The sequence below is a fragment of the Triticum dicoccoides genome, chromosome 4A, assembly GCF_002162155.2.
Source record: "Triticum dicoccoides isolate Atlit2015 ecotype Zavitan chromosome 4A, WEW_v2.0, whole genome shotgun sequence".
In the NCBI taxonomy this organism is placed as follows: domain Eukaryota; kingdom Viridiplantae; phylum Streptophyta; class Magnoliopsida; order Poales; family Poaceae; genus Triticum; species Triticum dicoccoides.
In genome coordinates, this window is record NC_041386.1 from 611,473,263 (window position 1) to 611,496,782 (window position 23,520).

Here is a 23,520-nt window from a genome sequence, read left to right on the forward strand (position 1 = left end):
AGCCAGAGAGGTGATGGCCTTTATCTTCTCCAGGTTAGCCTCAATGTCCCGCTCTGAAACCAGAAAACCCAAAAGCTTACCGAATAGTACACAAAAAATACACTTGGCTGGGTTAAGCATCATATTATAAACCCAGAGATTGTCAAAGGTTTCCTTCAAATCATCAATCACGGTCTCCTTCTTCCTGGACTTCACCACAATATCATCCACATAGGCATGAACATTGCGGCCGATCTGATCATGAAGACAATTCTGCACACATTGCTAATAAGTCGCCTGGGCACTCTTGAGCCCAAAAGGCATGGATACATAGCAGAAGACTCCAAAGGGGGTGATAAAGGTTGTCTTCTCCTGGTCCTTAACTGCCATCTCGATCTGATAATAACCAGAATAAACATCCAAAAACGCAGACGCTCACAACCCGCCGTAGCATCAATAATTTGATCAATACGGGGAGAGCAAAGGGATCATCCGGACAAGCTTTGTTTAAATCCGTATAATCCACACACATGCGCTAGGTGCTGTTTTTCTTGAGCACCCGCACTGGGTTAGCTAACCACTCAGGGTGAAAAACTTCAACAATGAACCCAGCCGCCAAGAGCCGGGCGACCTCCTCACCAATAGCCTTACGCCTCTCTTCATTGAAACGGCGAAGGAATTGCTTGACTGGCTTAAACTTTGGATCAATATTGAGAATGTGCTCAGCAAGTTCCCTCCGTACACCTGGCATGTCTGAGGGCTTCCATGCAGAGATGTCCCGGTTCTCACGGATGAACCCGATGAGCGTGCTTTCCTATTTTGAATCCAAATTAGCACTGATACTGAACTTCTTGGATGAGTCGCCAGGAACAAAATCAACTAGCTTGGTGTCGTCTGACGACTTGAACTTCAACAAAGGGTCATGCTCTATGGTTGGCTTCTTTAAAGATGTCATATCTGCCGGGTCAACATTATCTTTGTAAAACTTCAACTCCTCTGTCGCACAAACAGACTCAGCATATGCAGCATCGCCTTCTTCACACTCCAAGGCTACCTTGCGACTCCCTTGTACTGTTATAGTGCCCTTGTGAACAGGCATCTTTAGCTGCAGATAAACATAACAAGGCCTTGCCATGAACTTAGCATAAGCCGGCCGCCCAAACAGAGCATGATAAGGGCTCTTGATTTTAACCACTTCAAAGGTCAACGCCTCAGATCTGGAATCATAGTCATCTCCAAAAGCAACCTCCAAAGATATTTTACCAACCGGATACACCGACTTACCAGGCACCACACCATGAAAACAGTATTCGATGGCATAAGATTTTTGTCAGTCAATCCCATGCGACGGAAAGTTTCATAGTAAAGGATATTGATGTTGCTGCCTCCATTCATGAGCACCTTGGTGAATTTGTATCCTCCAACCTAAGGCGCCACCACCAAAGCCAAGTGACCCGGATTATCAACCCGGGGCAGGTGATCCTCACGACTCCACACAATGGGCTGCTCAGACCATCGCAAGTAACGGGGAACCACCGGCTCGACGGCATTCACTGCCCTTTTATGGAGCTTCTGATCCCGCATGCATAAACTTGTGGTGAAGACGTGGTACTGTCCACTATTCAACTGCTTTGGGTTACTCTGATAACCAGATTGCCGTTGTTGATTCCCCTGATTGTTCTGTTGGTTTTAACCACCCTGATTACCTTGGCTTTGAAAACCGGAATTAGAACCTCCACCACCATAACCCAGGCCATGAGAGCCAGAACCTGAGCCGCCGCCCGGCCCATGATTGTTTTGAAAAAGATTGGAATTTCTGTACTCCTTCATAATGAAGCAATCCTTCCAGAGGTGAGTGGATGGCCTCTCCCGTGTACCATGCCTTGGACAGGGCATATTCAGCTGCCGCTCAAGATCGAAACCTGACCCCCCCCCCCCCAATCCATGGAGGTGGCTTTCCCTTACGTCGTTGTCCATTATTCTGCGTATTGGTGTTAGCCACAAAATCCAAATTATTCAGCTTTGCGCTTACCGTTGCCTCCCTGGCTCGCCGAGTTATGCTGCTGCCTTGTGTTACCGCTACCCTTCTTTCTGTTTCCCGGTTTTTCCTCAGACTTGGTACCATCAGAGTCGGCATACTTAACCAGAGCCGCCATCAGCTCCCCCATGTCATTGCAGTGGCGCTTGAATCGTCCTAACTTTTGCTTAAGGGGCATAAAACGACAATTTTTCTCCAACATCAAGACTGCTGAGCTGACATTGATACGATACGACGAATGCAGAATAGTCGAGACCCGGCGCACCCAATGGGTTGTTGACTCGCCTTCTTCTTGGATACAGGAATCCAGGTCCACAATCGACATAGGCTGCTTGCATGTATCTTTAAAATTCTGGATAAACCGGACTTTTAACTCGGCCCACGATCCAATGGAAGTTTTTGTTGGGGAACGTAGCATGCAATTTCAGAAAAATTCCTATGATCACGCAAGATCTATATAGGAGATGCATAGCAACGAGAGGGGGAGAGTGTGTCCATGTACCCTTGTAGACCGAAAGCGGAAGCGTTAGCTTAACGCGGTTGATGTAGTTGAACGTCTTCGCGATCCAACCGATCAAGCACCGAACGTATGGCACCTTCGAGTTCAGCACACGTTCAGCTCGATGACATCGCTCCAAATCTTGATCCAGCAGAGGGTCGACGGAGAGTTTCGTTAGCACGACGGTGTGGTGACGGTGATGGTGAAGTGATCTGCGCAGGGCTTCGCCTAAGCACTACGTGAATATGACCGGAGGCGTAAACTGTGGAGGGGGGGTGCCGCACATGGCTAACAATGTTTTTTGTGTGTTCTAGGCGCTCCCTCCCCACATATATATAGGTGGGAGGGGGAGGGGGACAGCCATGGGGCGCCCCAAGTAGGAGGAATCCTACTTGGGGGCCTCCTCCATTCGGCCTCACCCTTTCCTTATCTCCGGAGGGGGGAAGGAAAGAGGGGGGAGGGGAAAGGAAGGGGGGATCCTATTCCCTTTGTTTCCTTTCCTACTCCCCTTTTCCTTTCTCCACTTAGATCAGCCCATATGGGGGCGCACCAGCCCATAAGGGGCTGGTCTGTCCCGCCCTAGGCCCAATAAGGCCCATATCTTGGTAGGGGGGTGCCCGGAACCCCTTCCAGTGATCGGATACGTACCCGGTACCCCCAGAACACTTTCGGTGTCCGAATACTATCGTCCTATATATGAATCTTTACCCCTCGACCATTTCGAGACTCCTCGTCATGTCCGTGATCTCATTCGGGACTCCAAACAACATTCGGTCACCAAATCACATAACTCATATAATACGAATCGCCATCGAACGTTAAGCGTGCAGACCCTACGGGTTCGAGAACTATGTAGACATGACCGAGACATCTCTCCGGTCAATAACCAATAGCGGAACCTAAATGCTCATATTGGTTCCTACATATTCTACGAAGATCTTTATCGGTCAAACCGTAATGACAACATACGTTGATCCCTTTTGTCATCGGTGTGTTACTTGCCCCAGATTCGATCGTCGGTATCATCATACCTAGTTCAATCTCGTTACTGGCAAGTCTCTTTACTCGTTCTGTAATGCATCATCCCGCAACTAACTCATTAGTCACATTGCTTGCAAGGCTTATAGTGATGAGCATTACCAGAGGGCCCAGAGATACCTCTCCGATACACGGAGTGACAAATCCTAATCTCGATCTATGCCAACTCAACAACACCATCGGAGACACCTGTAGAGCATCTTTATAATCACCTAGTTACGTTGTGACGTTTGATAGCACACAAGGTGTTCCTCTGGTATTCGGGAGTTGCATAATCTCATAGTTAGAGGAACATGTATAAGTCATGAAGAAAGCAATAGCAATAAAACTAAACATTCATTATGCTAAGCTAACGGATGGATCCCATTCATTAAATGACAACACATGTATATGGTCAGGAAACTTAACCATCATTAATTAACGAGCTAGTCAAGTAGAGGCATACTAGGGACACTTTCTTTTGTCTATGTATTCACACATGTATCAAGTTTCCGATTGATACAATTCTAGCATGAATAATAAACATTTATCATGATATAAGGAAATATAAATAACAACTTTATTATTGCCTCTATGGCATATTTCCTTCAGTTAGCAGGCAGCTCTTTCAACCAAGTGTGGGTCGCCCCTTCCAGCATCATCGTGAAGTACTTAGCACATGCAGCATCGTCAACATCCAACAACTCCATCGCCATCTCATAACTCTCAACCCATGCTTCAGGGGGTAAGTTGGATGTGTAGTTGGGCACCTTTCGAGGACCCTTGAAATCCTTGGGTAAACGTATGTTGCGTAAAGATGGCACTAAACATGGCACTCCCAAAGTTCTGGAGGTTACCCCTGTCTCCACCGAAGTTGTTGGATAAACCTGAGAACGTTGATGAGCCCCTTGCTGAGCCGCCAGCTTGGCTTCCCAGCGTGCTCTGCCCTGACCCACCAAATCATGAGCATTAGCACCACCGCACGCCGGGTCATGTCCACGGCGTTGGTTACGGTGTCTTTCACTGCTTGAAACGGTCGGTGAGTCAATGTGTCTGCTATAACTCTGGCTTGGGCGGGGGGTTGAGTGAATCCTCTCACGACTGCAAGAATAAGCCTCCTGCTGTACCAATGCAGTCTGAAGAAGCTCCCTAGCCCTCCGCATTTCAATCGCAGCTGGAGACTCGCCTTCCACTGGGAGAGCCGCCAATCGTGACGCCGCAACGATCATATTATCCAAAGGGTTAGAATAATGACCCGACAGCATTGGCACATATTGTGGCGGGATATTGTTCAGACGAAGCAGATCTGTCGCGCGCGGCTGAACCGACGCTCCAGCCCTAGGCGCGGTTACCGCCTGTTTTACCTCTGGCAGGTCACTAGTCCCTACACCAGGTGTGTTGAAGATGTTCCTCGCCTCGTAGACCGGAGGCAGACGACTCCGGTGCCTTCTTCTCATGACGTCGTTCGAAGCATTCTGATCCAACGAGAGCCGGAAGGAATCATCCTGGATCCGTTGTGTCTGAGCATCCAGAGCAGCTCGTTCCACCGTCATCCTCGCATCTTTAGCCGCCAGATCCTCCTTAGCTTGAGCTATCTGATCTAGCAGTTTTGCAACTTCCGTGTTATGCTGATCTTGATCTGCCGGGTTAACCTTTGTTTTTAACAATGTTGTCAAACTGTCCAATAAGTCGGACAAGACCTGAGCCGGCGGGCGCACAGGGCCTCCTGCCCTGCCAGCCGTTGCCGTTGCTGGCCCGGAAATCATTGTTGCCGCAGTCGTAGAATTCTGCCCTGGCTGTGTACCGGCCATGAAAATTGCGACCCGGTTCAGCAGCTCACATGGGTCCGGAATACTATCGCCATCGGAACAACCCCCAAGCCTGCCGTCTTGTAGTTGATACAATGAAGTAGTCTCACCCGTGGACGACTCACCATCAGAATAGATGGTCGTCTCACCGCCAGACATAGATCCTTCCTCAAATTCTCCCCATGGATGCATCCAACGAAGGCGCCCTTCACGGCGGGTTGAACCCGGGCGGATCGTGCACGCTGAGCCGTCTCGATGATGTCGGTGCAGAAGTCCGGCTCAAGGCCCGATTCGCCGATCTTGCCGATGAAGACGTGGATTCCACCAAAGGGGACCCAGTACCCGTACTCGATTGAGCCGGCCTCGGGGCCCCAGCCTGCGTCGTCGATGTAGAGCTTGCCGTGACGACTCTTGGTCATCCGGCCCACAGCGTATCCCTTGATCCCTTCGAAGTTGCCCTATAAGAAGTTGAGACCACACCGTGCGTTGGCCCCACAGTGGGCACCAACTGTCATGGAATTGTCACGGCAGATGTCCTAGTGTGAGGACTTAGTCATGGAGCCATCGCAATAGGGTTAGCTTAAAGGGGTTAAACGGGACAAAGGACACAAGGAGTTTATATTGGTTCGGCCCTTTGCTGTGAAGGTAAAGGCCTAATCCAGTTTGAGGTGGTATTGCTTATGTCTCAATTACCAAGGAGCGAATACGCTTAACCTAGCTTTCGATATGTTATCTTTTGCCCTAAGTCGCCGCCAGGTCGTCCCTTTATATACACAGGTCGACGCCCAGCGGCTTACAGAGTCCCGGCCGGCTCATAAACAACGTGTCCGGCTCGGTGACTAACTGTACATGCCTTATAATAGAAGTTACACATATATGACGGTTTACACTTGTTTGGGCCTTAAGTCGCCTTTGGGCTTCAGGCCCTTGACGAGTCTGCGTAATGAGCTACCGTCTTAAGAATCTTCATGGGCTTTGTCTTGATGAACCGTCAGGAACTTAACCCGGCCCCTCCTGGGCGGGTTAACCCAATAGTTATATTCCCAACAGGTACGGCCCAGTCGCTTCGGAGAGATGAGTCAACGGTCGTTAATGCTATGCCGTCACCGTTGTAGGCCCGTGAGAGATCAGCCACGTCAAAACTAGACTAGTCAACTAGTCGGTCACAACCTAGCCAGCTGCCGCCTCCCAAAAAGCCAGGGTTTCTCTGCCTCACACCGGCGCCTTGCCGGTCCACCCCATCTCCGGTGGCCTTAGGGCCATGGGGGCAAAGTGGATCCTGGCCCTTGCTGGTGGGAGGGATCCTTTTTTTATCTGTTTTTTAGTTTTGTTAGGGTATGTGTCCTGCTCAAGAAGGCGAGACGGTGGCGGCTCCCTGAAGATGGAATAAATGTCTCCCCGCCTAGTCCCCGTTCCATTGATGCGTCTAGCATCGTCGGTGGGCATGTGGAGGTGTGTCTCCGGCGGATCTGTCTTTGATGGATTTGCACGAATCTGTTCATCGTTCGTTTATGTTCTTGTGTCCTCAGGTTGGATCCTTTTCATCTACGCTCTTCATCGGCGGCAGTAACTGTTTTGGAGCGTTGCTTATATGGGGCATTAGAACGACGATTTCCCGACTGTCTACTACAACAAGGTTTGCCCGACTTCGACGCGGGAGGGCGATGACAGCGGCACGCCTTCGCCTCGCTTCAGTGCTTGTAGTCGTCGCTAGGTGGTCTATGAATCTGGATGTAATTTTTATTATTTCTAGTGTTCGTTGTACTATCATTATTAAAGATGAATAGATTGAAAAAAATCTGAAAAAAGTGCTCAAAAATAGTTTAGTGTTTTTTGCCACTGTTAGAAATTCGATGCAGTGCACAATGCCACGAATCATAAAGTAGTGATTTTTCGCTAAGAGCTTTGCTACATCTATGGGACGATTCACACGGAAAGGGGGTTACGGGCTGAGCTAGTCCAATTAAAATCACGAAGGTGGGGTCAGCTAAAATCATGGGGGAAGAATTTATGGCCGAGAGGTGAACACATCCTCCCGTTTTTGTTTCGCTAATCATGACACGAATATGATGGTTCTGTGCATTTCACTCATCTTTAACGGGACTGCAAGCTTCCAAACTGCACGAATATGAACAGGGAAAACACCTCTGAAATGAATAGCATAATAAAGGGGAGAAGAAAGGCCCCGCCGCCGCCGAAACTGGCGGGGGGAGGAGGGGAGGTTTGTCGGCGGCTAGGGTTGGCTCCCGGGCCGCCCACGCGGGGAGTGACACGGGAGAGATCTTTTAACTTTTGCATGAAAGCGTAGTTAAGCTTCTTGTGATAGTCAACTAGGTAGGAAAAGTTACCTTAAGCGGGGTCAATCATCTTGCTCGTGAAGTCAAGCTAGCTTCTTGTACGTAGGACACGCATAAAAGGGCCCAAGCATCGGAGTTAATTGCACAGAAGTACCACAATTCAGGCATCACATGCAGATTGGTACCACGATTGTTAAATTTTGCGTGTCAGTACCAACATTGGTCCAAATTTTTGCAAATTGGACTAAAACGCGTATTTATACGTATTGACGCCCGATCCGACAGGTCGGGCCCACCCGTCAGGTGCCACGCTGGCCAATCGCCGCGTGCCCGCGTGCTGACTAGGACGAGCCGGTGCGCTGCTGTCCTAACCGGCCCGGTCGCACCAGCTCCAGCCCGGCCGCACCATTCCCCTCCCCCTCCTCCTCCTCGCTCGTTTCCTCCATCGCCGCCGACCGCGTCCCAACAGCCGGCCGGCCGCCGCACCGCCCCGCCGTTGCCATGGTTTTGGAGGACGAAAGCAGCGACGGCCATTCTAGCCCCCCGTACATGCATTCTTCCTCCATAGATGGTCTCAACGAGGTCAGTACAGGGTTAGGGTTAGGGTTTCATATTTGGGATTTCTTGATTTGGTTGATTTCGCTAGGTTTTGATTTGGCCATTGTCTTTGTGCGAGCTTCTGCAGGTTCCTTTCACCATTGAAGATCCAGATTACAAGGGGCTTGAGCTGGATGTGATGTCTCCATGTGAGAAGCACGGCATGGCATCTGAGAGGCTTGTTGCCTTTGAAGGAACAGACACAGGCAGGAGGTTTTTAGCATGTGCACAGTCGGTATGTATTGTAGGATTGTAGGCATACTAATTTTTTTTCTTACTTGGTCAGTGCCATATTGAACTCTGTTTGCTGGAGTACTCTGCTTGGTGTCAACATTTTGATTCATAGTGGTTAGAGTAGCTTATTTAGGTCAAGCATGAGTATATTTTGCATTAGAACAATGGCTGAACCTAGTCAGTCAGCTACTCAAGTGGTTGCTCCTCTTGTTAAATTTAGTGGTCTGATGCTAAATTTAGACATTCTTTTTGGCAACTGCAGTGATTTTGTGTAATTACTTGTTGTATGAACTGTTTTGTTGTTGTTATTGTTTTTGCAGGAAGGTAGCAATTGTGGCTTTGTTGAATGGGTTGATCACCAGTGGCCCCCAACAATGCAGAATGCATTGTTGAAGCTATGGGCAATGGTTGAAGATGCCAAAAGTGCTAGGGTGAATGACAATCTTGAGAATTCTTTCACTATCCACCATCTGACAGAAGAGAAGAACAAGCTGGAGGCCAACTATGACAAGCTAGTCCAAGATGTGCATGAGCTGATGAACTTCCAGGAAGATAAGGTGGTGGATTTCAGGCATCTGCAGTCTGCCATTACATATCAGCAGGAGGTAAGAAAAGAACTGACTGATGATATGAAGGCAAAGATGGCAACTGAGATGGCAAAGAAAGATGCAGAGACCCAGCAACTTACTCAGAAGTATGAGGTGCTGCTCAACCTGACAAGAGCTCAAGCAACAGTCATTCAGAACTTGAAGTTGAACAAAATGAAAGAGAAGCAAGTGCTTACTGAAGCTAGTATGAATTTGGAGCTGAAGAATGCAGAGCTAACTAAGTGTCAGGAGAAGCTCACCCAAGAGAAGCTAGAGTTGAAGCTTCAGGTTGCTGATCTGCTTAAGGGAAATAAAAAGCATATTGAAGAGAAGTGGCAGTTAGAGTTTCAGAATGAAAAGTTGAAGGAGAAGTTCAGGGGGATTCAAGCCATCTTGGAGAAGTGAAGAAGATGAAATGAGATTAGTGGCATTGCTGACCTTTTGGGAATGATGGTTGTGTAATGACCTAGCATCTAGGAACTAATGTTGTGTACTGTATGCTTGTACTAATGGTGAACTATGGCTGTGTATGTATGTAGTAGTTATGCTATTCATCCTTTTGTGAGAAAAGGATGAACTATGCATTTGAAGTGGAACTCCTCTATGTATTGTCAACAATGGTTATGTATTGCTATGTATGGATCAGTTTCTTATTATGTATGGTTATGTATTGCTATGGTTATGCTGATTATGTAGATTGTACATTATGACAATGTTGCAGCAAACCAGATAGTACATTGCAATAAAAGAGGAACAAGACTCACTAAATCTCATTGCATCAGAAGATAACTTCACTGATCCATTACAACTTGATCCATTACAACTTGGCTACAACTGAAGCAACTAACTAACTTAATATCTTGCCTGCAACTAAGCCAAGCACAAATATAGTGAAAAGAAACAACACATTGTGAAATTTGGCCCTAATCCCTGCAATCTCTGCATTCTTCTCTCTGAGTTGAGTTTGCAGAGACAGAAACATGGCTTTCCTTGTGCCATCATCTTCACTTGGAGTCAGGATTGGAAATTGATCTTCAGATCTAGTAACAGTTGCACCTTTAAGCCTCCATACTTCATCACGCAGATCCCCAATGAGCTCACTCCAGAATGTGGGCAATGGATCGTCATGCCATTGCACAAATCCACAGCCACCGTGCTATTAAGATACACAAGCAAATTCACCATGCTGCCAAAAATTATTGCACAGAAGAAAGAGGAAGAAAATTAGGGAAAAAAACAGCACTCACCATAGCATCCATGCAGCTGTAGTACCTCCTACCAGGGTTCTGCCTGCTCCAGGAGATCCATCTTGGCGCCTTCCTCGGAGTTGAGCAGTGGCACATCACCGGAGGCTCGTATGCCATTGGGTTCTCGCGGTAGCGCACCGGCGAGCGCGACTCCTCCCCCCTCCTTCCTGCAGCTCGACGAAATCCGGGAGCGGACCCGGCACTGCATGACCACGACATCTCCGCCGCCTGCCCCAGTCAGCGCCTCTAAGATTTCTCCTTGGCTGCGCGGATGAACCCTAGTTTTGTCCCCACACTCCTCTGAGATCTTGTGCTGTCACACTTTAATAGTAGGAAAGGTGGATGGCCCACATGTCAGAATCCCCAAATGTGGTACTGCATGTTATGTGATGCCCCAATATTGGTACTGACATGCAACAGCTAGCAGCAGAATTGGTACTGATTTGTCACAATTATCTGCAAATGTGGTACTGATTTGTCACAATCAACTCACATTACCAGCACCCAATAGCAAGTTCAGATAACCAACTAAAGTTCAACATTCAGATAATCACCTAAAGTTCAACCACATATCCATCCAGTTCAACATTACAAGCATCAAGTTCAACATTACTAGAGTACTCCACCAGTACTCCACCTCAAGTATCAAGTTTAACCAAAATAACACCACAATATTTCACATTACATGGCTCCTCCACCTCCCATGCTAGCAGTAAAGTAGGACATCCATCCAGTGTGTGTGCCATCAGTAGGAATGTCAGCATATTGCCTTGGGGCAATGAATGGCATTGGAGCACCTCTTCCAGCTCTTCCTCTGCCTCTTCCAGCTCTTCCAGATGGTGGTGGTGTAGTAGAAGTAGCAGCTCCTCTTCCTCTTCCAGATGGTGGTGTTGTAGTAGAAGTAGTAGCTCCTCTTCCTCTGCCAGCTCCTCTTCCTCTGCCAGATGGTGGTGTTGTAGTAGAAGTAGCACCAGCTCCTCTGCCAGCTCCTCTGCCAGCTCCTCTTCTTCCAGATGATGGTGGTGTAGGAGCAGAAGCAGCAGGTCTTGGTTGTCTTCCAGATGATGGTGGTGTAGGAGCATTAGCCTTGCAAAGAAAAGGAAACGGTTAATAATGCTAGAAAGAAATGTACAAGAAAGAAAACATTAGTATATTTGAAGGTGAAAAATTATTACCACATGCTTATTCTTCCTCAAAGCTAGCTCAGGCTTCAACTATTTAAGACAGTTTGTGTACCTATGCCCTTGGAGACCACAATTGCCACATGTTATGGTCCCCATTCTTGAAGTTTCTTTTGGCTTTGGTACTTCAAATTTGCCCTTGATCCTCTTTTCTTTCCTTCTTCCTCTCTTGATTTTGAATGCAGGTGGTTCTATGTCTGGACCAGGGGTCCTTGTCCAATCATGCTCACCAGGCACAGGAAAGATCATTGGTTCATAAGCTGCAGCATAAAAATCTTTCTTGAAGAATTTGCTGACATAATCCTCTGGTTTCCTTTTAGCCTTGTTTATTGCAGAGATGGCATGGTTGCAAGGTATGCCACTAAGGTCCCACTTCCTGCATCCACAAGTCTCAAGTTCCAGGTTGACAGCATGTGTTTGCTGCCCACTTGTAACTTGCCATAAGTTGACCCCTGCCTGTATTGGCTTGCAGTATCTGGCCCTCTCCTTCTCAATCTCTAGCTTCTCACTGTAATGAGGTGTTATCTCCCATCTTGCTTCCTTTACACTCTCTCTCTTCATGTGCCACCTCACCATCTGCTTATCTTTTATCCCATCACACATTGTCCTTATAGGTTTTCTCCTAACATCTAGAATGTACTTGTTGAACACCTCTGACAAGTTGTTCACTACCAAGTCAGTCTTGCAGTTTGTGTCAAATGCATGCCTTGCCCATGTTTTTTTTGGTATTGCAGTAAGCCACTCCCAAGCTTCCTCACTTTCAGCTCTAAGATCATTCATTGCAATATTAAATTTGTGTTCATTGTAGGCATAGCTAGCATTATCCATGCACTTCTTAAGATCTTCACCCCTAAACCCAGCATTTTGGAAATTTGCATATAAATGTCTAAGGCAGAATCTTTGGTTGCAACTTGGAAACACAGCATTCACTGCATTCAATAACCCCTGACACAAACAATTTAACAAGTCTAAGCTACAAACAATTTGAAAATCTAAGCTAATGCAAACACTTGTTCAAAACAGAATGAAATATGCAAACACATACCTTTTGTCTATCTGACATTATAGTATAAGTTCCAAACTTGCCCACTTCTCCCCCTAGGCAAATTTTCAGTTGGTGTAGAAACCAACACCAACTAAGTGTGTCCTCTTGACCAACTATGCCAAATGCCAGTGGATATATGTTGTTGTTGCCATCTCTACCAGTGGCAGCAAGTAGTTGAGCACCTGTAGTGAGCTTAATGAAGCATCCATCAACACCTGCATAATCAACATTTCCAAGTGAGATACAATATGGAGTACTCTACAATATGTAAATGGTTCACACAAGGTTCAAGAACTAACCAATGAAAGGCCTACACCCATTGAGAAACCCCTCCCTTGCTCCATTAAGGCAAAAAAACGTGGCATGGAATCTTGGGCCTGGGTGGGGTATTTTTGCATTAGGTACTGGAGTAACAGTAGTGACTATTACTCTACTCCCAGGGTTTGTGTCCATGACAGTCTGAGCATAGTCTTTAAGCCTAGGATATTGCTTCCTGTGATCTCCTAACACAGCATCAATAGCTATGTTCTTTGCCCTATATGCCATGCACTTGGGCACATCTACACCATATTTTTCATTGCATGCATCAATTATAGTCTGAATACCAGTAGTTATATCAGATCTAAAGAGATGCTCATATTTCTGTGCTAGCCACTTAGCACTAACCCTGGTGGTCTCAGTGGTACTAGGGCAAGTGTGCTCTAGTCTCATCTTCTTAATTACAAATGTTTTCTCCCCTTTTATAACTGCTGCCACCATTAAGAACTGGCATTTTTTATCTGTGCACTCAACAATTATCCTCTGATCTAAATTCCTGTGATACCTGAAATTCCTAGCCTGGGTGATGTGCAAATTCAACAAAGCTTCTCTGAATTGATGTTGATCCCTAAAACACAACTTCATACACAGTTGCTCATGTGGTTGCTCCATTTTCTCATTGTACCACTTCCTAGGAGGCCTTTTCTTTGCCCTACTCTTCCTTTTCTTTTGTAGGACAAAAGAGAGTGGCTGAAAACCATCATCATCACTCTCCCTCAACAACCCCTCCTCTTCTTCATCTGATGATGGTCTGAAATCAGGTTCAACCTCTGGTAGCTCACTACAATGTGACCTAGTGGTTGGGCCTCTTCTAACTGGCAGCTTCTGCTTCTTCTTTACAGGTTCAACTATAGTTTCTTCTTCTTGTTCAAAAGTCCTATCTTCCTCTACCTCAAATGGGTCCTCAACTTCAGTGTCACCCTCATAATGCAGCATTTCTTCCTCTTCTGATTGATCATCATCTGATTCTTCCTCTTGTACTTCTAGCTCTCTCTGCCTCTTTCCCTCTTCCACCTCTACATCTTCTTCATCAACCATGTAATTAGGGTAACTTCCAATTTGACCATCCTCATCAGAGGAATCACTGTCCTCATAAGCCTCAAATCCTTGATATCCCTCTTCTTCTTCTTCTGCTTTCAACTTGTTAGTTGCATTTCTGCTTTCTTGTGTGCAAACACCAGCAGGAGCAACAGGGTGATGTGTGCTACATTGACTCTCAAAGACTACTCCTTCCTGATCAACAGCTAAGATAGGAGGCTCACTCAGATCATAAACAACAGGCTCTTGGTACACCACAGTGGACAAGTCTGGCTTTTCAAAATGCTGCCTCTCAAAATCAGTATCAGGGGGTGGACAAGCCCTGACTAGCAAATTAAGCACCAATTTGTCCTGGATCTTCCTCTTTATCATATGTAATTCTGCATGACTGTCTACCAAATCCAGCCCTTTCTCTCCTAAAGATGGATTTTCAATGTGAAACAAACAATCATATGCATTAAATCCTTGGGTTTCCATCACTGCAACCAAATTCAGATAAGTAATATATGAACCACACAGCTTCATCTCCAATGGTTCTCTTGCATCAAAATGGATCCTTACTTGCCAAATGTCGGCATCCAAACTACAGAAAAAGTTAAATTTCATTTATTTATTATAATTACTCTTAATTTGGAGAGCAACAGTACAGTACATTACAATTTTGAAGTAACCTGTAAGTCTATTATTTACTAATTTAGCACAAAAGCAAATTTTGGAGAGCAACAGTAAAGTACAAAACAGCTTAAATTACAGTACCAGACAGTACAGAACAATTTGGAGAGCCACAGTAATTGAACTAAATTGAGAGTGCAATACACTATGTTACTAGGTTAGTCTAGTCACTTCAATTGGATAAAACCCAATCCCCAACTAGATAAAGCAGAAGATGAACAAACCCTAAAAATGCCCAATTGGATGAATCAGAGGAGTAGGACAAGGGTACTTACAGCACGCCGCCAAGTCCATGCGTCAACTCATGGCTGCTGCTAGGGTTCGCCACCCACTGATGCGCCAACCGCAACCGCTGCTCCATGGTGAGTAACATCGACTCCTCGTCGTCGGTCGAGTACGCGGAGCTGGACTCGTCGCCGCCATCCCCGTCGACGCCAACCGTTCCGCTAGGAGGCCAGAACGGCATCTCTCCGACGCCGTGGACGCCCTCGCCGCCGACTGGCGGAATCGCCAACGCCATGGACTAGGGTTCGAGCGAGGAGGAGGAGGGGGAGGGGAATGGTGCGGCCGGGCTGGAGCTAGTGCGACCGGGCCGGTTAGGACAGCAGCGCACCGGCTCGTCCTAGTCAGCACGCGGGCACGCGCCGATTGGCCAGCGTGGCACCTGACGGGTGGGCCCGACCTGTCGGATCGGGCGTCAATACGTATAAATACGCGTTTTAGTCCAATTTGCAAAAATTTGGACCAATGTTGGTACTGACACGCAAAAATTAGCAATCGTGGTACCAATCTGCATGTGATGCCTGAATTGTGGTACTTCTGTGCAATTAACTCCAAGCATCGATGCAGCGAACGCTGTCTGTTGCGTGTGCGTCAACCAACAATGTCTTCTTCTTCCTCCTGGCCGCGGCCAATGTCTCGTGCGTCGTGTGCATGCCAAGTTTACGATCCTGTACTGGGAACCTACGTGCCGCGCGCATCGTCCAGCTCCACCTTCCTCGGCTTAGCGCTGGAGGAGATCAAAGTCATGGCCTGCGTCGGAGCCACGGCGGCCGTGTGCTACGGGGCGTGGAGGTACTACAGGTACAAGACCTGCCTGCGCACCTACGGCCGGGACATGACGGCCTTGGCCAGCAAACAGCGCGACCCGGTGGAGCCCGTGCGCCGCGATGACAAGCAGGTCGACCCGGTGCCGGTGGTGCGCCGCGATGACGAACGAAATTCCGGCCACAACGCCGCCTACTACCGGGACATGAGTCAGAAGGCGGTCACGGCCGGCGAGGCTGACCCGGTGGTCGGCCGCGACGACGAGATCGACCGCGTCGTCCGCATCCTCTGCCGCCGGACCAAGAACTGCGCCGCGCTTGTCGGCGCCGCTGGGGTCGGCAAGACGGCCATCGCCGAGGGCCTCGCGCAGCGCATCGCCGAGGGGAAGGTGCCCAAGCAGCTCGCCGGCGCACGCCTGGTGGAGGTCGACCTCGCGGCCATGGTGTCAGGGACCAGTTGGCGTGGCATGTTCGAGGAGCGCATGAAGAACGTGATTAACTCCGCCGAGGCGTCCAACGGCAAGATCATCCTCTTCATCGATGAGATGCACACGCTCATCGGCGCCGGCGACTACCAGCGCCGAAACGACGCCGCCAACATGCTGAAGCCTGCGTTGGCCCGTGGCCGCATCCGCTGCGTGGGCGCCACCACGTTCGATGAGTACCGGAAGCACATCGAGAAGGACCCCGCCCTCGAGCGGAGGTTCCAGAAGGTGCACGTCGACGAGCCGAGCGAGCAGGCCACCATTGGCATCCTCCGTGGTCTAAAGCAGCGCTACGAAGAGCACCATAGTCTGGAAATTCAGGATGCTGCAATTGTTGCCGCTGCACAGCTCGCTGGCCGTTATGTCACCGGTCGACAATTTCCTGACAAGGGAATTGATCTCATTGACGAGGCTTGCACAAGCCTAGAGGGGAGTGAAATGATTATTGGTCCGGATCACATTGCACAGGTAGCCATACTTCTTAAAATTTATATATATGTCCATTATTTTGACAGATATATGCCTGTGTCACGTGTATTTCAATTTGTTTTATTAGCACAAATACCCGTGCGTTGCAACGGGAGATAAAAAACCTCACTTCACTAACCCAATGGCTCAAGACTTCCTCCTCTCCCCATGGCCCATCACCAGACATGACATCATCAAGAAACTCCTTGAAATCCTCCACACTACTACACGAGAAACAAAATAAATATTAGGAGCGCTGTCCAAAGATCCCCCATCTTTGGCTAATATAACAGAGAAAAGAGCAGAGTTTGTGTCGCACACAGTTCCAAGTCCCGACTCCTTGTACTTTGGTGACAGGCGCTAGTGGGTCGAGCTGAAAAGTAAGAGTGAAATTTTTTTTGTTCGTAGAAAAATATAGCATATGACCAAAAAATAATGAAAAGTTTCTATTGTGATTTAGACATAGTTATTTTTGCATGTGTTATTGCAATATTTTGCTCCTGAGTTAAACAATTCTGATACGTCAAATATTAGTATCACAGTATCATATTAGTATCATGTATGCCCCGTGGTGATTCCACATTTACATCACTTCACTTTTTTAACCATACTTCATGTAGGGTTTTTGATTAATCCGAAAAGTCACTTTGGAGCACGGGCACATTGTAGTCATTTTTAGAAACATATTTTTATCCAAAAAGTATAAAAATGTAGTATATTTGTGCGAATTTTCGTCAAATTTCATGTTTGTATGTGAAAGATCAAAAGGAAGACAATTACGTGCAAAAAAAACAAATTGTTTTTGCTGGATTTTTTCTTTTTAATTTATTGAAATTTGGTATGTACTTGGATTTTCATATTTGTCAGGTTTATTATCTTCTTCTACTTTTTTTCGTGGCGACGTTGCTCTAGTCGCGCACATACATTTGTCCCTACTTTTATGGATGTGCAGACACATTTTTCCTAGCAAATATTGGGCGTACAGAAGCACTTTTTTAACTTTAGTGTTTTTTTGAGACAATCCAATCAGCTTTAATTAACAGCCATCCATGAGGTGGCTGCGCAGCTTTTTTTTTTTTTTGAGAACATGGTGGCTGCTCAGCTGGGCCAAGGAGGCTGGGCTTGGGCGCGAGCGCTGTGCTGGGCCTTGAAGGGTCACGCGGCCCACACGAGCGAGCAGCAGAGGCTGTCGTGTCGTTCTCCTCGAACGAGGGCAGAGGCTAGATGTGGCCTGCGGCGGCGCTCGAGGCAAACTCCGACGGGGACGGCAAGGGGCCGTGCAGATCTAGCGTAGGAGTGGCGGGGATGGGTTGCCCGCGGCCGGATCTCGCCGGATCCGAGCACGGACGACTCGTGGCGGCGGCTGTGGAGCTCCTGGCGTCCTGGAGAGAGAGAGAGATGAAGAAGAAGGAAGGGAGAGAGAGAGAGATGAAGAAGAAGGAAGGGAGAGAGAGAGATGCGCTGCTCATCCGCTGGTCCGGCCAGGGTCCGGTCGCCGGCGGCGAGGCGAGGTGGAGGAGGTCCGACCGGCGCGGTCGGGTGGCGGGGTACTGGCGTAGCTCGGGCTCGGATGAATTTCCCAAGGCCCGATATGGGTCTCAGCGGGCTGCAGATTCGCCCCGAAGGAGCAGTGCGAAACGTTTTTTTTATTAATTTACTGGACTGCGGGTTCAATTACTCAGAATTGTAAGTGCTTTTTTGCAAAAAAAGGCGCGACGGTGAACCCGGTGACCCAATCCGTGCTTTATTATTAGGGAGAGATTGTATATATTCAAGGTTGTGAGCCGATGGACAGGCATTCCTATAGCTACACTTGATCAAGAGGAGAAGGTCAAGTTAGTCCATTTAGCACACAGATTGCATGAGCGAGTAGTTGGACAGTATGAGGCTGTCAATTTGGTTGCAGATGCGGTGTTGTGTTCTAGGGCCGGTCTTGATCATCCTGGTCAACCAATAGGCTCCTTCTTATTTGTGGGTCCGACTGGTGTTGGAAAGACAGAGCTTGCAAAAGCTCTCGCCGAGCAGCTATTTGACGACGAGAAGATGTTGATTCGCTTTGACATGTCTGAATATGTTAGCCCCGGATCTGTCCTGCGTCTCATTGGAGCACCACCAAGGTTTGGTTTGTTTATACTATGTGTTTTTTGAACATTCAAATAGCATGTTTTAATTTGTTTGTAGTGCTAATTTCAGTTGCTTATGTAATATCATTTAATTTACAGCTATTATGGCTACGAAGAAGGTGGGCAACTAACTGAGAAAGTTAGGAGACAGCCATACAGTGTCATCCTTTTCGATGAGGTGGAAAAGGCGCACCACTCGGTATTGAATGTTTTGCTCCAGCTGCTTGATGATGGCGTATTGACCGATGGTAAAGGCCGGAATGTGGATTTCAAGAACACAGTCATCATTATGACATCAAATGTCGGAGCGGAGCACATAACACCAAGAATAGCGGGAGAAAACGTGAAGGGAACTGCACGAGACCTTCTCATGAAACAAGTTTGTGACTGATAAATATCCCTGATATAATTAAGGCTCTGTTTGGAGAACCGCCACTGCACAACTCCACTCCCGGAGCGCGTGGAGTTACTTTTTAAATTGACGGAGCGCCTGTTTCCTAGCTCCGCAGCTCCCGGGATTTCGCGGAGCTGGTGGAACTCCGAACATGGTCTAAGTCTCATCGCTGATTCACTCATCGTATGTGTTTGTTGATGTAGGTTCGGGAATACTTCAAGCCGGAACTTCTCAACAGACTAAGTGAGGTCGTGGTATTCGAGCCACTTTTGCAGCACGAACTAAAGGAGGTCGTGAGCATCCAAATGAAGAGTATCATTGCTAGAGTAGCTCGCAAGGACGTCTCTTTGGTTTTTAGCGATGATGTGCCGGAAGTTATTTTGTCAGAGTCATATGACCAAGTGAGTACTTAATATTGTTTCCAAAATAATGGTATCATCAAACTCATTTGAGCCAAGTAATAATGAACCTGACTTGGCAATAACTAATCATATTTTTTAATTTGTCACAGATGTACGGCGCTAGACCCATAAAGAGGTGGGTGCAGAAGAATATCATGATAAGTATCTCCAAGATGTTGGTCAAAGGAGAAGCTGACAAAGGATCGACGATCTTCATCGACGCTGCCATTGACTGGAAAGGATTGGAGTTTCGAGTGGTGAACAAGAACAATAATGTAGATGCAGGGGGCAAGAGGAACACCTATGATTGATTAACGCTTTGAAAAAGAACGGCGTAAGCACAGCTTGATTTGAATGATTCTGTGTGTATATCTTGCAACTTCCGTTTAATTCCGTTCGGACCATGCATTTGTGCAAGTCAGTAGCAGGGTGTGTTCTTTCGAATTGATGCATGGCACCGTTGCTGCATTGCCTTTGCTTATGGATGTTGTTGTTGCATGCATTGTTCTATTCTCTATGAATGTCAACACAGAACATCTTTGTATAATTCATCCTTAAATAACCCCATTCTCACATCGATGAATTCAACTTGACTCTCGTATCGGTCTGTCATATTGTCTGTTTTAAATGCTCTGCGAATCAGGGATGTGAAAATGGAACATCACGACCAGCAACTTCCTTCTGAAGAAAGTGAAAGTTGTAGTTACAGTAGTTATACTTTTTCTAAAGAAATCTCACCACTTTATTGATTGATAACAATGTTCATAGGTACCAGTATCACATCATGAGGATTGCTCAACCAAACATGTGTACCTATGCCTAAATTATAGGCAAATTTAGCGATGGACAAAAGAACACAAAGTAAAACTAGTTCTACGATTCTTTATTTCATGTACAATAGCCGAGTGAGAACCTACTGTCCCATCGTTTATATCATTCACCATTCCTAGGCCGTCTGAAGTCACCTTCAATCTTTGTACATGTAGCTTGGTTTGAGCGTTTTGCCTCTGTGGTCACTACAGCTGGTTTTTCGCTCAATGCTCATTCTAGCGTTGTTTGTCCACCTTTCTATTCGTGGTCGCACTTTCTTCTTCTATATGTTGATGACATGATCATCACTAGCGATGATTCTAAGTACATTGCGTTTGTCAATGCTCGTCTTAGTGAGCACTTTCTTATGTATGATCTTGGTCCTCTTCGTTACTTTCTTGGGATTGAGGTTTCGTCCACCTCGAATGGCTTTTTTATTTCCCAAGAAAAATATATCCAGAATCTTCTTGCTCGTGCGGCTTTTAATGATGACCGCACTGTTGAGACTCCTATGGCGCTCAGTGTTAACCTTTGTGCTTCTGACGGTGAGCTCTTTTCTGATCCGACGCGTTATCGTCGCCTTATTGGGACTCTTGTCTATCTTGCTGTCACTCATCCAGATATCTTCTATCATGTCCATATTCCGAATCAGTTTGTTTCTGCTCCCACTTCAGTTCACTATAGTCATCTTCTTCATGTTCTATGATATATTCGTGTCACGATCTCTCATCGTCTTTTCCTCCCTTCCAGCTCGTTACAGTTCTAGGCCTATTCGGATGCTGTGTGGGCTAGTGATCCTTCGGATCATCGTTCACTTTTTGCTTACTGTGTTTTTCTTGGTGATTCTCTCATTGAATGGAAGACGAAGAAACAAACTGCAGTTTCCAGTTCAAGTGTGGGGGCCGAGTTAAGAGTTATGGCTCTTCAGACGGCAGAGATGACTTGATTATGATGGTTACCGGAGGATTTTTGGTGTTTCTATTACTACACCTATCACCCTCTTGTCCGACAGTACAAGTGCTATCAGTATTGCACGGAACCCCATGAAGCATGAGCTTACCAAGCATATTAGTGCCAATGCTTCTTATGTGCGCGCCGCTGTGCAGCATCATGTTGTTATTCTTCATTATTTGCCTTCTAAGTTACAGTAAGCGGAAGGCCCAGACTAGAACGCAACATCGATTTCACCTTTCCAAACTCAGTGTCATGGATTCACCATGAGTTTGAGGGGGGTGTTAGAGTTATATTGATGATGGTCTTTACCTTTTTGTATTCTAACCTTTTGGCTTCCTCTTATACATCATATATATGTTCGCATTGGCCCCCTAGTAATACAAGTTCCATATTTTGATGAGAGCACAAACTCGGACGCGCCGCTGATTTGGCCCGATCTTTTACGATACAATAACCTTCAATATCCATCCATGAAAAATACTCCCAACTACACAAGCAGTATGTGTAACTTGAAGTAGGGGTAACGACGACCAACGGACAATCTTTTGGCACACGAGGAACCTCCTGTCAAAGTAGACGAAACCAGCGTGCAACCCGTCGCAAACGGCGGACCTCAAGCCAAGTGCAACTTTCACGCAAAAAATTCACACAATATAAATAACAACGAACCTGAAGAGGGCCACTTCATAGTCTATACATGACGCTGTCTAAACTCCAAAATGTCCTCCCTTTTTACATGACGCCTTGTGGCTTCTATAGCCAACTCAAACTTGGCCTAAGGCCCTCACGCACGCACACCAAAATGTCTAGAAACAGGACACCTTTTACAACTAGGAATTACCAAAAAAAAACACAACTAAATTCTTGTACGATGTAGCTTTGATTGGTTAACTACGGTGGACCTCAGCCAAGATCGCGGAGGGAAAGAAATAGCTTCTTCCAGCAAACTCCTTTCTCACAGAATATGGCAGCTGCTGATTTTATGCCTCCAATTCAGCGTTGATCCCCCAAGCGAATAATTTTCCTGTGTGTGCACGATGCCGTACCTTTTTCTAGATGAATCTCCACAGCTCACGTGAGGAAGGAAGAATATATACTTTGGATGTACGTGCCTGTTTTGGACTCCTTGTACATGCATGCGTCCATCTAGCTTGATTTTCTCCCGGTCCAAGCCAAAGCCATATGAAAACTTCATGTTAAACCATCAATTGTGTCAGCATGCGTGCATGTTATATTAACCAGCGCATACTTATACTTGCCGGCGTAACTCGGCCGTAAATATGTTCCAGCATATAGTATACATCCTTAACAATAGTTAACGAAGTCCCCTCAAAAAAATAAACAATAGTTAACGAAGTAACGTTAACTTGATCCTGACCAGCGGCTTGTACTTTGTCATTGTCAATACGAACAGATACAAAGTTGGTCATTCCAACAGGTCCTCCCGCTAGTGCCAGCGCATCCCTGCATGCGTATATTTCCAATACACAACGGCAACATACCAGTAGATCTGGACATACAATTTGAGCACTCCATCAGATGAGGCTAGCCAGCGCTAGGAAACCTTCATGTATTGCTTGTCTCCTCACATACCAAATCGACCGAAGGGGCACAACCATCCTCGTAAACGTGTTGTGCTCGAGGGTCTCGTTTAGTTCAAATAACCAATTCTTCGCTCGTGATTCTTTTGCATTGGTTTTCTTCACTTTTAATTTTGTTTTTTGTTTTCTTTGTTTCTTGTTCGGTTTTTGTTGGTTTTCTTTGTTTATTGGTCCGTTTTCATCTCATTCCTTTTTGTTCACCACATGTTAACTTTTTCCAGTACACAATGTACATTTTTGTGTACACAAGAAACATATTTTTATTCACGTTGGACATCTTTTAAAAACACGGTGCATATTTATTATGAAATCATGTTTTAAACATTATTTAGAATACATAGTCAATATTTTTAAATATGCATTGAGCATTTTTTGGGGGTAATAAACGGTTATTTAGAACTAAGAGAACAATAATTTTACATGGTCTAAATATTTTTAAATTAAAAGGAAATTTTTTAAACACATGAATATTTCTTCAAAACTTACATACATTTTCTTAATATGAAAATATATATTTTAACTTATGCAAACTTTTTAAATTTTGTATAACAATTTTTTCAATGTCAAACACATTAATTAGAAATGAGATAATATTTCTTTAAAATGTCACCTAAATTTTATTATATGGTACGAAAAAATTATACTACACAAAAAAAATTTCATTGTATACACATTTGTCCA

The 23,520-nt window shown here is 46.2% G+C and overlaps 2 protein-coding genes across 2 annotated transcripts; both read left to right on the top strand.

Moving 5' to 3' along the window:
• The first annotated feature begins 8,139 nt into the window (after positions 1-8,139).
• Positions 8,140-9,601, top strand: LOC119283809. The gene is made up of 3 exons (XM_037563206.1): positions 8,140-8,220; positions 8,285-8,470; positions 8,790-9,601. Exons 1-3 carry the CDS (start codon positions 8,140-8,142, stop codon positions 9,459-9,461), a joined length of 939 nt encoding a protein of 312 aa, XP_037419103.1. The 3' UTR covers positions 9,462-9,601.
• Positions 9,602-15,470: 5,869 nt separating this feature from the next.
• Positions 15,471-19,785, top strand: LOC119283810 (chaperone protein ClpB1-like). Its single transcript, XM_037563208.1, has 6 exons — positions 15,471-15,680; positions 15,822-16,556; positions 18,333-18,673; positions 18,779-19,058; positions 19,277-19,474; positions 19,585-19,785. Exons 1-6 carry the CDS (start codon positions 15,471-15,473, stop codon positions 19,783-19,785), a joined length of 1,965 nt encoding a protein of 654 aa, XP_037419105.1.
• Positions 19,786-23,520: the final 3,735 nt, after the last annotated feature.